Source organism: Pteronotus mesoamericanus, unplaced genomic scaffold (assembly GCF_021234165.1).
Source record: "Pteronotus mesoamericanus isolate MK-2021 breed Mesoamerican mustached bat unplaced genomic scaffold, CSHL_Meso_final contig_100, whole genome shotgun sequence".
Classification (NCBI taxonomy): Eukaryota; Metazoa; Chordata; class Mammalia; order Chiroptera; family Mormoopidae; genus Pteronotus; species Pteronotus mesoamericanus.
Genome location: NW_026554999.1, coordinates 392,104 through 408,211, shown reverse-complemented (window position 1 = coordinate 408,211; position 16,108 = coordinate 392,104). Strand labels below are relative to the sequence as shown.

At 37.6% G+C, this 16,108-nt stretch overlaps 1 protein-coding gene across 2 annotated transcripts in view; it reads right to left on the bottom strand.

Annotated features, from left to right (window-relative positions):
* LOC129081245 (signal recognition particle subunit SRP54) overlaps window positions 1-16,108 on the bottom strand; it is a 79,759-nt gene that overhangs the window by 49,053 nt on the left and 14,598 nt on the right. For both annotated transcript variants that reach the window (XM_054586974.1, XM_054586766.1), the window contains exons 5-8: window positions 12,075-12,179; window positions 11,236-11,302; window positions 11,097-11,154; window positions 255-405 (exon numbers count right to left, since the gene is read on the bottom strand). In XM_054586974.1, coding sequence (XP_054442949.1) covers window positions 255-405; window positions 11,097-11,154; window positions 11,236-11,302; window positions 12,075-12,179 — 381 coding nt within the window. The remainder of the gene's footprint in view (window positions 1-254; window positions 406-11,096; window positions 11,155-11,235; window positions 11,303-12,074; window positions 12,180-16,108) is intronic.

Here is a 16,108-nt window from a genome sequence, read left to right as displayed (position 1 = left end):
TTGTTTGTTATGTTTTCTCATCCACACTAATAAGATGAATGAGCTAGGAAATAATTTTTCTGCTATCTGCTCAGGAAAATTTCATACTTACTATAGAGATTGAATCCTTATCATAGAGATAAAGGTGCCCAAAACAAAAATAATTACTTGGCATCTGTTTTACAGGTGAAAAATAATTTATACAGATCATAAACTCAATCAGGATTTACAATTAAATTAACCAGTCTTTATAATGTTAAGTTGAAGCCACTTACTATAGCATTAGCAACTTGAAGCATTTCTTCAAACAAAGAGTCTTCCTGTTTATGACGTCCACTTGTATCAACAATAATAATTTCAAAGTTTTCATTTTTGAATTTCTCCACTCCTTCAGAGGCAATGATGACAGGATCCATTTCTGTATAGCTATTTAACATGGACAAATGATTTAACAACCACAAAACAAAATTTCCAAATACTAACAATTTGTAAATTGTTATTATACCTTTAATCTATTTTGGAAAAGTCGTAATGATCTCAATTTCAGTTTAGAAGAATAAACTGTAATAAGTATTAAATATAGCAATGTACTCTGCGGTCCCCAATATTTTTGGCACCAGGGAACAGCTTTATGGAAGACTGGAGTCGGGGGCACAAGAGGCAGAGCTCAGGTGAGCTTCAGCGGGTGAGGACCCCTGAATTTACTTCTAGATCAGCGTAAAGCAGTATCCAATTTTCCATTTACAAAATCCTGTATGAATCAGCAGTACATCTCTTCTGAGAAGTTGTGTTTCCTTTCATTTTCTTAATACAGTAATTGAACTTATGTCACTTAGAGTTTCACACATGTTCTTTAGCACAGTAACTGAATTTGTGTTACCTAGGGTTTCACACACGCTTTTCCACTTAATATCCTTTTGTAAGCATTACAAAAACCATTAAATGTTCCTGTAAAACATGACTTTTAGGTTATACAGCATTTCATAAGATGGCTATGCTATCATTTATTAAATAAATGCCTTATTGTAGGCCATTTAAGGTCTTTCCAATTTCTTATAATTAAAAATATAGCCAATATTAGAAATACATTAGTGTTATTCCTTTGAAATTGTTATGACCCTTCTACAGGTTGAACTTGGATCTAATGGTCTGATCATTTAGACTTTCGATTTTTAAAATTAAACAAAGTTTAATTTTATTCCTATTTCACTATATTTTCACAATCTTCAAAAATCTTTTCAATTTGAAAATCAAAAAATGAGGACACATTTTAATTTGTACTCTCTTGATTAGTGGCAACTTTTTATACAGCTCAACACTGTCAAATGAAAAGATATAAAATGTAAAAAAAAGTTTTTCCCCAAAATTAACAACACAAATTATGTAGAAATACACTTAATAAGTGTGAGATTTAAATGAAGAAAATTACTGGTAAGGACATTAAATTTTTTTAACAAAAAAGACACAGCAGTTTCCTAAATGGAACTGTACAAATACAGTAATGATGTCAGTTCTCCCCTGAATTGATTGATTTCAATGTAGTTCCAATCAAAATCTTGGAGAGATACTTCTTTTTTGAAATTTCAATAAAGAATTCTAAAATTTATCCAGGGAAATAAGCTGGTGAAAATAGGCATGAAAATGTTCAAAAGAAGATACAGATTAGATATTACCATATATGTTAAATGTAAGATACAATTATAATTTATAAATGTACAAAGAAATATGATCAAAGATGTCCATAAGAAGGAAACTGATTAATTATATATGTGCATACAAAGGAATACAATGTCATAAAAAAGAATTACCTTAAACAATATAGTCTGTTACAGAATTATTAAGATCTCATTTTTCAATAATCATTTTAATGGAGTATTACATAGAAAAGTTGCACAAATTATCTACTCAATGAATTTTCACAAAGCAAACACACCCAGATCAAGAAACAACCACCAGCACCTCTCTCTCTCACCATCTTATGAGAGCCCCCTTTTAATCAACTCTATATTGGTATATTCACATATGATAAAATGCACTATTTTAAATGTTCATTTGGATGAGTTACACAAATTTACATAACCCATGTAATCACTATCACAGCAATTGAAGTACAAAGCACTGTAAGATTCCATTTCAATTTAAAACTATCTATCACCCTGGCTGGTGTGCCTCAGTTGGTTGGAGCATCATCCCATAAACTGAGAGGCTGTGGGTTCAATTCCCTGTCAGGGCACATGCTTGGGCTCAGTCCTGGGTTGGGGAGTGTGCACGAGGAAAACTGATAAATGCTTCTCTCCCCCCTCTCTCTCCCTCCCTTCCCCTCTCTCTAAAACAAAAAAGAAAAAAGAAAAAAAGAAAAAAAATACAATGATGTATTTACTAACTACACCTGTGTGTTCATTTGTATAGCCACTGATCACAAGCACAGATGGACACACTAAAAACTGGTAACTGGGCATTAAAACTGTCAGTACTTGTACTCTTTAATGTAAAACTTTTAATTAAAACAGTGTTTTTTTAAAAGACAGGAAAAATTCTATAACATTTCTGTATCTACCACCTCCCCCCATCAAATACTATATTTTTTAAATATATATTTAAGTGTTAAATATATATTTAACATTGCAGATATAGTTCAAGTTCTTCCCTAGTCCCATTACCTTCAGCCCTGCAAGAGGAAACAAAGCTCACTAATACTTCAGTCCATATATATCATATATTTTTTTAAGTTAAATGAATAAAGGAGAGATTATTTAATAAATGGTATTGAGAATACTGGTTAAGAATTAATGCTCTGGCTTTGGCCAAAATTTCAAATAATTATCAACTACATTATATCATTTGCAAATTTTGAACCCTACACATATAACTGTTTATTATCCCTTGATTTTTAAATCTAATTAGAAACATTCTTATCCTAAAAAGAAAATTCCTAATATTATTCTTTAATTATCTCTTAGAAATTATCATAAAAAATAACTAAAAGAAAAAAATTTTAAATAAAGAACATATCATGGAGGAAAGATGGCAGAGGAGTGAATGGGAGTCATGCTGACCTCCTCCTCCCAAGACCAAACTGGAATTGCGACTAAATAGTGGAGAAATCACCTGGAAAACAATGAAACTATAGTGGGAGAGGAGCCTTGGAGCCGCGGACAGACAGTGGATTCAACTCTCACACATCCCAACGGGTGAGAAGTGTGGTGGAGGCTCGAGAGTGTGGGCTGGGTGCCCACGGGCACTAGCACCAGAGGGACATTGGAACGGCCAGTTAGCTCACCCCGAGAAGAATGGGATCTGAATCACAAACAGGGACCTCTAAACGACAGCAGCTAAAACCAGGAAAATACAGACAAAACACAACGCCAAAAAGCTTAGTGGCACTCTCTGCCAGAGACAGGTGGCTGGGGATGCAAAGAGACATTTAAAGGGCCAACGCAAAAACTGCAGTGGCAGCCACCCTCCTTGATCTCTGGGTAGAGGCAGCAGCAGAGTGGGCTGGTGCCTGGGAAAAGACTGGTGAGGAAAACTTTGTGAAGAGACCTGAGACGGCGGCCGGTGGAGCCCGGGTGATAACGCACCTGCCCAGCTCGCTCAGGCATAAGGGACTCAATTAACCTGCCTTTTGTGTGCGTGTGAGCTGGGGGGGCTAAGTGCAGACTGGCTGGGAGAGCCTTGAGGAGAGATGAGACGGAGGCGTTGGGGAAAGAACAGGAGGAGGAACTGGGGAGTCCAGAGTCCCGACTCCTTCCCCATTCGGTAGTCTCCATTCTGGGCAGGCAGGGCGCACCCCCAAAGAGGCAGAAGCGGGGCCCGCACAAACCAGACTGCTCGTGATTGCAACGCCGTCCACACAGGTGGTGGATCCTTAGTCGAAGGGGTCACAGAACTGCAGAGACCCCTGAAGAGAGACTGGAAATGGAGGCATTGGGGAAAGAACGGGAGGAGGAACTGGGGAGTCCTAACTCCTCCTTTCCCTAGTCTCCACTGTGTGGGAAAAGGACACACCCCCCAAAGAGCCAAAAGCCGAAAAGCACACGATAGAGAGCCCGAAACCACCCAGTGCAGGTGCGCACACTTGTGCCGAGTGGCTGGCGAGGGTTGGCGAGCGTGTGTGTGGACCCGCGCCGGCTGGCAAGGGCTCGCGCAGGCTGGCAAGGCCTCCCACAGGTTGGCGCCGATGGCGCCTGCGAGGGAGTGCGCAGATCAGCGAGGGCAGGTGTAAATCGACCCACGTGGGCCCTCGAGTGCAGAGCAGTCCGCAGAAATAGTGGATCCCCGGTCGAAGGGGTCACAGAGCTACCCAGAGTCCCTGGAGGAGAGACTGGAGACAGGATTAACCGGAGAGTCCTGGAGCTGACTTCCTCCCATTTCCGTAGTTTCCATTTGGCGAGGGCAAGCGACGCATCCAAAGAGCCAAAAGCAGGGAAAGCACACACTGGAAGACCCTAAACAAACCAGTGCCGGGGCGCCCGCCAGCCTGGGGGGCCAGACAAGTACACGAGTTCGTGAAGAAGCCCCCTGGGCTGGGCCAAGCATGCCAGAGCCCAGGTGGTCAGGGGATCCTGCCAGGCCGGGGAGTGTGATCAAGGAGCCGGCGTGAGAGTGCAGAGCGATCCACAGAAATAGTGGATGCCTGGCTGAAGGGGTCACACACCTGCCCAAAGCAAGAGTCAGACACAGATAGTAGACTCCTGGAAGGCTCAAACAAACGACCCAAGGCCATATAGGGTCAACAACTGACATCATCAGAGGCAGGCCCAGAAAGAAAAGGGAAAAAAAATTAAATATATAAATAAATAAAAAGACCCGCCTACTACCACAGAAGTTTAATCCACAAAGTCAGGAAATCTAGACGGCCCAACTGAAGCAGAAACAAAAATAACTAACTAACTAACTAACTAACTTAACAAGCTCTCACAAAAATGGGAAGAAAAAGAAGTTCCCCCCAAATGAGTGGTAAAGGGGACTCCCCACAGAGAGAGCTAAATGAAATAGGAACAAGGGAACTATCAGATATTGAATTCAAAACAATGGTTCTAAGGAAGCTGAATGAGCTCAGCTAGCTCAAAGATAACTATGAGAAACTGCAGAGAAACTATCAGGATCTTACAACAAACTATATCAACCTGGAAAAGGACCTAGAAACCATCAAAAAGACACAAGAGGATATGAAGAATACCATTTCTGAATTGAAGAACACAGTAGAAGGAATCCAAAGCAGGCTGGATGAAGCCTAATATCGAATCAGTCAGATGGAGGATAAGGTAGAAAGAAGCGCCCAGAAAGAACAAGAAATAGAAAAAAGACTCAAAAAGAATGAAGAGGCATTTAGGGAAATGCAGGACAACCTGAAATGAAATAATATCCGTATAATAGGGATACCAGAAGGAGAAGAGGAGCAAGGGATAGAGAACATCCATGAAAAAGTAATGATGGAAAATTTCCCTAATTTGAGGAGAGAAAGGCTCTCATGGATCCAGGAGGCACAGAGGACCCCACTCAAGAGGGATTCAAGGAGGTCCACTCCAAGACACATCATCATTAAAATGGAAACTATCAAAGACAAAGAGAGAATCCTCAAGGCAGCAAGGGAGAAGGAGAAAGTAACATACAAGGGCCCCGATACAGCTAGCAGCTGACTTCTCAACAGAAACACTACAAGCCAGAAGGGAATGGCAACAAATATTCCAAGTCATGAAAACAAGGGCCTACAACCAAGGCTGCTCTACCCAGCAAGGCTCTCAATTAAAATAGAAGGGGAAATAAGGAGTTTCCCAGACAAGAGAAGGCTAAAAGAATACATCTCTACCAAACCAGCACTCCAAGATATGCTAAAGGGACTGGTTTAAGAAGATGAAGGAAAAGAGTGAGAAAGAGAAAAACACAGGTACAAAATGAGTAAGTTTCTATCAGTAATAACTCTCAGTGTAAATGGACTAAATGCCCCAATCAAAAGACACAGGGTAGCTGAATGGATAAGAAAACATGACCCACACATATGCTGCCTACAAGAGACCCACCTCAGAGCAAAAGACCTACATAGACTGAAAGTAAAGGGATGGAAAAAAATATTCCAAGCAAATGGGCATGAGAAAAAGGCTGGGGTTGCCATACTTGTATCAGACAAAGTAGATTTCAAAACAAAGGCCATAAAAAGAGACCCAGAGGGGCACTTTTTAGTACTTAAAGGAAGAATCTATCAAGAAGACATCAACATTGTAAACTTATATGCTCCCAATACAGGGGCCTCCAAGTATATAAGGAAATTGTTGAACGACTTCAAAAAAGACATAGACAGCAGCACAATGATACTAGGGGATTTCAACACTCCACTGTCAAAAATGGACAGATCTTCCAAACAAACCATTAATAAACATATTGTGGCGCTGAATGACACACTGAATCAAATACACTTAACTGACATATATAGAACCTTACATCCCAAAGAAGAAAAATACACAATCTTTTCAAATGCTCATGGCAGTTTTTCAAAGATAGACCACATGATAGGACACAAAGCAAACCTCAGCAAATTCAGGAAAATCGAAATAATACCAAACTTTTTCTCGAACCACAAGGGATTGAAACTGGAAATCAACCTCAAAGAGAAACTTCAAAAACTTGCAGACTCATGGAGACTGAACAGTAGACTATTAAACAATGAATGGGTCAATAAGGAGATAAGAGAAGAAATCAAAAAATCTCTGGAAACAAATGAAAATGAACAGACAACAGTCCAAAACCTATGGGACACAGCAAAGGCGGTCCTGAGAGAGAAGTTCATAGCAATACAGGCTTACCTAAAAAAGATAGAAACATTTCAAATAAAAGGCCTCACACTACAACTTCAAGAACTGGAGAAACAACAACAAATAAATCCCGGAGCAAGGAGAAGGAAGGAAATAGTCAAGATTAGAGCAGAACTGAATGACATAGAGACGAAAAGAACAATTCAAAGATCAACCAATCCAGGAGCTGGTTCTTTGAAAAGATAAATAAAATTGACAAGCCTTTAAGCAGACTCATCAAGAAAAAAAGGGAGAGGACCCAAATTAATAATATCAGAAATGAAAGAGGAGAAATAACAACTGATATCACAGAAATACAAAGGACTGTCAGAAACTACTATGAACATTATATGCCAAGAAATTTGAAAACCTGGATGAAATGGACAAATTTTTAGAAAAGTATAATCTTCCAACATTGAAGGAGGAAGAAACAGAAAGCTTGAACAGACCGATACCAGCTGGGGAAGTGGAAGCAGTACTCAAGAAACTCCCGCCACACAAAAGCCCAGGGCCGGACGGTTTCACAGGAGAATTTTACAAAACATTTAAGGAAGAGCTAACCCCTGTCCTTCTCAGACTATGCCAAAAAATCCAAGAGGAAGGAAGACTCCCAGACTCTTTTTACAAGGCCAGCATCACCCTAATCCCAAAACCAGATAAAGACCCTACAAAGAAGGAAAACTACAGGCCAATTTCGCCGATGAACATAGAGGCTAAAATCCTCAACAAAATATTGGCAAACCGCATCCAACAATACATTCGAAAGATTATCCACCACGATCAAGTGGGATTCATCCTGGGAATGCAGGGATGGTTCAATATACGCAAATCAATAAACGTAATACATCACAAAAATAAAAAGACAAAAACCACATGGTCATCTCCATAGACGCAGAAAAAGCATTCGATAAGGTACAGCACCCATTTATGATCAAAACAGTCAGCAAAATGGGAATAAATGGGGCATTCCTCAATGTAATAAAGGCCATATATGAAAAACCTACAGCCAACATCATACTCAACGGGCAAAAACTAAAAGCTTTCCCACTAAGATAGGGAACATGACAAGGATGTCTGCTTTCACCGCTTCTTTTCAACATCGTATTGGAAGTCCTAGCCACAGCAGTCAGAGCAGAAAAAGAAATAAAAGGCATCCAAATAGGAAAAGAGGAAGTAAAGCTATCATTGTTTGCAGATGACATGATAGTGTACATAGAAAACCCTGTAGACTGTACCAAAAAACTCCTCAACCTAATAAGTGAATTTGGCAAAACAGCAGGATACAAAGTCAACATTCAGAAATCAAAGGCGTTTTTGTACACCAGCAATGCAAAGGAAGAAGAAAAAATCAGAAAAAAAATACCATTCGATATAGCAAGAAGAAAAATAAAGTACCTAGGCATAAACTTAACCAAAGAGGTAAAAGACCTGTACACAGAAAAGTATACAACATTGAAGAAAAAAATTAAGGAAGACAGAAATAAATAGAAGCATATACCGTGCACATGGATTGGAAGAATTAATATCATCAAAATGTCCATACTACCCAAAACAATTTATAGATTCAACACAATCCCTATTAAGATACCAATGACATATTTCACAGAAATAGAACAGACATTTCAAAAATTTATATGGAACCATAAATGACCCCGAATAGCCGCAGCAATTTTGAGAAAGAACAACAAAGTAGGAGGGCTCAGAATACCAGACATCAAACTATACTACAAAGGCACTATACTCAAAACAATCTCGTACTGGCACAAGAACAGACCCATAGACCAGTGGAACAGAACAGAAAGCCCAGAAATAAGCCCAGGTCTCTATGGGCATCTAATATTTGACAAAGGGGGCAGAAGTATAAAATGGAGCAATAATAGCCTCTTCAACAAATGGTGTTGGGAGAGCTGGACGGCTACATGCAAAAAATTGAAATTGGATCATCAGCTGACACCATACACAAAAATAAACTCAAGATGGATCAAAGACTTAAATGGAAGTCGCAACACCATCAAAGTCCTAGAGGAGAACATTGGCAGGAAACTCTCAGATATCCCACGCAGCAATTTTTTCACTGATATGTCTCCTAAAGCAAGGGACATAAAGGAAAGAATAAACAAGTGGGACCTCATCAAAATAAGAAGCTTCTGCATGGCAAAAGAAAACATCAGCAAAATGAAAAGGGAGCCAACCCTATGGGAAAATATATTCGCTAATGATACATCAGATAGAGGTTTGATCTCCAAGATATATAAAGAACTCACTCGACTCCACTCCAAGCAGACAAAGATCCAATCCAAAAATGGGCAAAGGACCTGGGCAGACGCTTTTCCAAGGAAGATATACAGAGGGCCCAGAGACATTTGAAAGGATGCTCCGCATCACTAGCCATCAGAGAAATGCAGATCAAAACCACCATGAGGTACCACCTCACACCGGTCAGAATGGCCATCATAAACAGATCCACAAACAACAGGTGCTGGCGAGGCTGGGGAGAAAAGGGAACCCTAGTCCACTGTTGGTGGGAATGCAGACTGGTGCAGCCTTTGTGGAACGCAGTGTGGAATTTCCTCAAAAAGCTGAAAATGGAACTGCCTTTTGATCCAGTGATTCCCCTGCTGGGACTATACCCTAAGAATCCCAAAATGCCAATTCAAAAGAACCTATGCACCCCAATGTTCATAGCAGCACAATTGACAATAGCCAAGTGTTGGAAGCAACCTAAATGCCTATCAGTAGATGACTGGATCAAAAAACAATGGTACATTTACACAATGGAATATACGCAGCAGAAAAAAAAATAACTACTAAACCTCGCATCAGCATGGATGGAACTCGAGATCATTATGCTACGCGAAATAAGCCAGGGGGCGAAAGACAAATACCATATGATCTCACCTATAAGTGGAACCTAACCAACAATACAAACATGCAAGGACAGTAAGACCAGCAACACTGAAAGAAAAAGAAACCAACAGAGACAAGAGGGAAGGAGTGCGGGGGGGGGGGAAAGGAAGGGAAGGGGAAAGTCAAGGAATATATAGCAAGGACTAATGGACAAAACCAAAGGGGAAGAGCTGAGTCAGGGAGGGGGCAAGGGAAAGTGGTGGGGGGTAGGAAGAGACAAATGTATTTGAAAAAAAAATAATTAATTTTAAAAAAACAACATACAGTATATATCAAATTCAATAGATAAAAGAAAATAAAAAAGACCATATCATAACCAAAGTTCACTAGCTTTTTTGGTTAGCCAAAAAGGAGAAGGAAATGCCTAATGAAATAATGTCATCTATTTAATTACTTCAAATTTTAGCTTTAAACTTTCTTTCTGAGGATTATAAAAACTATTTACATTAATAAAGAAAAACAGTATTTCCTCAAACAAGTCCTTCTTAATTCAGTCTAGAGTCATTTCTTTTTTTTTCCATTACCATTTATCACCCTTATTCTCCCCATCATAATCGACACACTGGTATCCAAGTCCATGAGGTCCATGAGTCGACAATCTTTTTGCTTGATCCCTCCACCTCTTCTACGCTCCCAGAGCTGTCAGACTACTCCCTATCTATGAGTCTCTCTCTATTTTGCTTGTTAGTTCAGTTTGTTCATTAGATTCTACATATGAGTAAAATCATATGGTATTTGTCTTTCTCTGACTGGCTTATTCCACTTTGCATAATGGTCTCCAAGTTCATCCATGATGTCACAAAGGGTAAAATTTTCTTCTTTTTTATAGCTGAGTAGTATTCCACTATGTAAGTATCCCATAGTTCTTTTATCCACTCATCTAGTGACGGACACTTGGGCTGCTTCCAGATCTTGAGGACTCATTTCTTTTAATTAATCATTATAACATATACAAACTAACAGAATAGCAACATATAAATGGAATGAGAGCAATGATAAGAATCTCTAAGATATCTGTAGATTATAAGCCATTTAAAGGTGATCGAACTTTTTAAAATGATACACTGAAGAAAGAATATGGAATTCACCATTGTGTGTTTAATGGAGGAATGCTCCTTCAGATAGGTCTTGACAGAAGCAATAAGAATAGAGAAGCAGAAGGAGGTCAGAAAGAATGCAAAAGGATGATGAGCAGGCAAGTCATAATTAAAAATTAAACAATGTCAATTCTAATTTATCAGGCCGAATCAGAAGGATCATGTTATAATAAAAGTTAACAATTTATTAATTATATCCCAACTTTGTTCCAGACAGGATTTAAGCTTATAGGTATAGATTACAATGTGACCAGACAGTATAAAGAAGAAAAGACAGACAAGATGAGGCACTTGAGTATCAAGATAAAAAACAGAAACCCACCTTCCATAGAATGGAATTCTTGCTTTAGTAGCATTCTGTTTTAGCTGGTCAAAAGCCCCTACGAGATAAAGAGTTAATGAGTCCTCAAACTTAAAAATAAAAATTACAAAAACCAAAATTTCAAATTTCAACACATTACCTGCTCTGAATGTGTCTGCACATATTAAACAAGTCTTCCAACCTTTCCTCTGGTAATAGTAAGCTAACTGGGAAAGGAAGATTAAAAAAAATAATATCAATAAATACAAATTATTATATAATTTTTTGTTTATCCTTGTTACTTAGGAAGTAAAACTACTTATATTCTTTTAAGAGTAATATTAAATTTTGAATACAGCAAATTTCCTAAATGCATAGTTTAAATGCTACCTGCCATAGAGTCACATTCAAAAGATATAAAATGATCAAGCAACAAATGACTTAAGTAAAAAAATGTTAACTACTATTAGTGCTAATTAAGTATAAATAATAAAATAATCCTCTAAGAAATAATCCTTTGTTTTTTCCTAAACTGTAACATAGTTGATGCTTGTGAAACAAAATGTGGTAACAAAGTAGAGGCACCCAATTCTGGAGGAAAAGGTGGTATAATGAATTAAAAATTAGCATTAAGGATAAGAAAAATAAAGATCTGTATTATGCTGGGTATGACACTGTGGAAAGGGAGTCTTGAGTCATAGGAGATAAGGTAAATTCTCCATTTTTTCCTCTAAAAAATCATATACTCAACTACTTAAAGGACAGGAAGTCTTTTTGGTGAAAGAAATAGCAAATTATACTGAAGTCTATCATTCTTACAAGAGAGACCATGGGATTACTTCTTCCTATCCTACAAAAAGCCATTACAAATACATAACAGACACATCAAGTAACACAAAACCATAAAGCAAAAATACTATAAAGCCTGGCTTTAACATAAAATTTGATTTATACGAGTATCTTCTCTATTACTTTATTTTAAAATTAAGTATCATTTACCTTTGAACATGTTGTAGTTTTACCACTTCCTTGCAATCCAACAAACATGATCACGTTCTGTTTTCCTTTAGTGGGTGTCCATGCTTTAACTCCAGGGTCTACAAGCTATATTCCAAAAATAAACATAAAATCAGGTTAACATATGCTGATATTCAAAACCCCTCTCTCCACAACTTTTAAACTGTAAAAATAATCTAAGGACATTTGGCATAAAAGGCAGCCATAATTCTACCATTCTAATACAACTCTATTTCCCTTTGTATACACATAGTGACATTTAAGAACTTAAAATAATTCACTGTGAAGTCCTAAACAAGCCTGTATTTCCAAACAAATTCAAAGTAAGGATCTCAAAACATTATTTAGGACAAAGCAGAATGTGAATAAAATGTAAGACCAAATTTGAGCCAAAGGAGCAATCTACATCAGCACTGCAGAAATATAGAAATATCTGTTAAGGCCACAAGTGAATTTTTAAATTTTTAGTAACGGCATTTTAAAAAGCAAAACAATTGATATCAATTTTAGTATTGTATTTAACCCAATACATCCAAAATGTTAACATTTCAACATGTAGCCCACATTTAAAAAATAAGATATTTTAATATTCCCTTTCCCCATACTAGGTCTTCAAATTTGTATGTATTTCATACGACAGCGCATTTCAATTTCGACTAGCCATATTACAAAAGTGCTCAATAACCACAGGTGGCTAACAGCTACAATATTGAGACAGCATCTATCCTGATGTTTAATTTGACATGTTTATGTATGAACAAAATTACAAATTGTATGTGAAGACTTTCCAGGTCAGTCAAATGTCAAATTCTCCAAAGCTGAAGATCTACTGTTCTATAAATTCATTATATTTAGAGGATTAGTAAAAAATAATCACCAATTTTATAATCTCAGTGGAAAATTAACATTCACATATGAATAGTTCCCCAAGTAACAAACTGACTCATTTACAAGTCAGTTGTCTGAAGCTTGAAACATTTATCTCCATGTAATAATAAAGCCATTAAGAGTAGTTAATGTCCTAGACCAGAGGTTGGCAAACTACACGTATAAAAGTTTTACTGGCCCTGGCTGGTGTGGCTCAGTGGATTGAGCACTGGACTGTGAACCAAAGGGTCACCGGTTTCATTCCCAGTCAGGGCACATGCCTGGGTTGCGGGCCAGGTCCCCATTAAGGGGCACACAAGAGGCAATCACACATTGATTACTTCTCTTCCTCTCTCCCTCCCCCTCTGTCTAAAAATAAATTTAAAAAATCTTTAAAAAACAACTGAACATACTTATAATAAGTAAGAAAACATTTAAAAAGAAGTTTTACCAGAACATAGCCATGCCCACTTACTGCTCTTGCGCTACGACAGCAGACCTGCGTAGCCGCAACAGAAACCATATAGCCCACAAAACCTAATCTATCTAGTCCCTAAGAGGAAGTTTGCCAAGCCCATGCTAAAGGATACCATAAATGTTGCATAATCCATGTTACACCTGAGTTTTGAGGAAATTCATTTGGAGAGAAGGGAGGAAAATAACACACATTTTACCATCTCTTTCCCAGGCACAGACCTAGCCTTAAGGAAACTTCTGAAATAGACAAAATCTATCTTAAACTTAAATCCAAAGCCTTCACCAGATAGCTTGGTTAGAGCATTGCCTCAATACACCAAGGCTGCAGGTCCAATATCCAGTCAGGGCACATACAAGAAGCAATCAATGAATGTATAAAAAGATGGGATAACTAATCGACATTTTCTCTCTCTCTCTCTCCCCCTTTCTCTAAAATTAATAAATAAAATTTTTAATACATAAATAAATCCACTCCCTTTCCTTCTAGAGCCATTCAGAACACTGTTGCTACCCTATGTTTACATTCTCTATATCTCATGGCCAAATCAGCTCTCTATGAACTTACTATATGAATTCTTATTTTATAAATCCACTTTTCCAGCTGCACCTTATAATAGCAGTACTGAAGTTTTTAGTCTCAGGGCTCCTTTATAATGGTGGTAGTTTGTAAAGGTAGCTACAATGTGAAATCTGAAACCATATAAACTTTCATACTCTATTACAGTGAATTTCAACATTTTTCACCTCATGGCACGTATCAACTAATTACTAAAATTCTGTGGCACACCAAAAAATATATTTTTTGCTGATCTGACAAAAAAATAGGTGTAATTTTTATTCATTCACACCAAACAGCTAGTATTGTGTTGGCTGTGGTCATTTTTTAGACAGTCTAAAGGAAAAGAGGTCAGTGCCCCTGACTAATCAGGTATTACATGTTTTAAAAATTCTTGCACCACAGTGGTTGAAAAATCTGTTCAATTACATTAAAATCTGTTATTGTACCTTGCACTTTGCATGGACCGTATACTGGTGTGTGATTTTCTAACTTCATACATTAGTCATTTTGAAAATACTGGGGTTCACATTCACTATAAAACATCAAATAATTTTATTTATTAATATCAATGTACTGACATCAGAAAAGTAAATATTAGGACACTGTCAAACTCATGGTGGAGATATAAATTTCTTGTTTTCACTTAAAAGCTTGAGTTTTATCATTGGTCACAATATTGTTAGTTATTTGCCCTAAAGTGACTGGCTCACTTTATTTACTTTGGAGAAAATATCTGCCAAATGCCCAAGTCTGAATAACCATAGATCATCTGTCTTTTGTTAGTTCACATAAAAATGGTAATCTAGAAAAAAAGTGGCTTACAATCAATCACACACATGCTTTCAAATCAACCATCAAATTTCAGTATGCAGCCAAAGGGCTTTCTATGTATTTTCCCTTTCATCACGCAAAATCTTATAAAGACATGTATACTCACGGGTCAAGGATTAACACGACTAATAATTTTTATTGCTTTATCAAGGATATTCCTTTTAAAATTTTTTTTTTATTGATTTTAGAGGGAGGAAGAAGGGAGAGAGAGAAACATCGATTTTTGTTCTACTTATGCATTCATTGGTTGTTTCTTGTATATGACCTGACTGGGGATCAAACCCATGACCATGGCATATTAGGATGATGTTCTAACCAACTGAGCTACCCGGCCAGGACCTTCAAAGACATTCTTAGTGAAACTGGCATTTTTTATTTTTTTATTTTTACTGCAAGTGTGTAGTAAAGAGTATGACTGCCAGTATAGTTTGGTATCACTGCTTTGATTCCTGCTAAGGAGTTTTACTCAATGGCTTTACCCACAATTGTGTTTGCACCATCAATGCAAATATCGACACAGTAAAAGAGACAAAAAAGGCAAATAATGATTTAGTGTTATTGTAAAAACAATTTGACCTTACTTTGTACACCACTGCTCTGAACCATAAGCTCTGAGTATATAAACAAGTCTTACTCATCTCTGCTATAAGCAGTGTTTGGCACACTGCCTGGAATAAGGCAGATGCTCAATAAACACTTCTTAATGAAGCACTTGATGCTCCAGAATTGCCTACAGATGCCAATCCCTAAAAATAACAATTTTTACTCACTCTGTGTTCCTCTCCTGTGCTAGATGAAAAGCAATCTGGAAATAATGTGAGCAGTCCTACACAAGGAATTTGGAGATCAGACTTGGGTCTGCCACTTACTAGCTATCTTACTTTTCTCCAATGAAAACTGAGAAGTATGACTAGGTAAATTCTCTGATCCCTTTCTGCTCCAAATTTCCTTATTTATTAATTAGTCTACAGAACTAAACTGAAGTGATGTGACACAGCCATCCGAGATAACTAGAGTTTTGCAAAGTACTAATCAGCTATGCAGGAACCAAAAGAGTAAATGAAACTAATCACACGACATAGGGAAAAATATTAGGAGACCACTAACAGACATCTGTTGCTCTTAAAAAAGAGTTTTTTAGTTTTTTCTTTTTTCTTCCCCTAACATTAAACCCATTCATATTTTTTAAAGCTCTAGGATGTTCACCCTAATTTTCATGACAGCATCTGCAATATCAGTTCTAGGGTGGGACAGGGAAATATTTATTACATAGGTTATATTT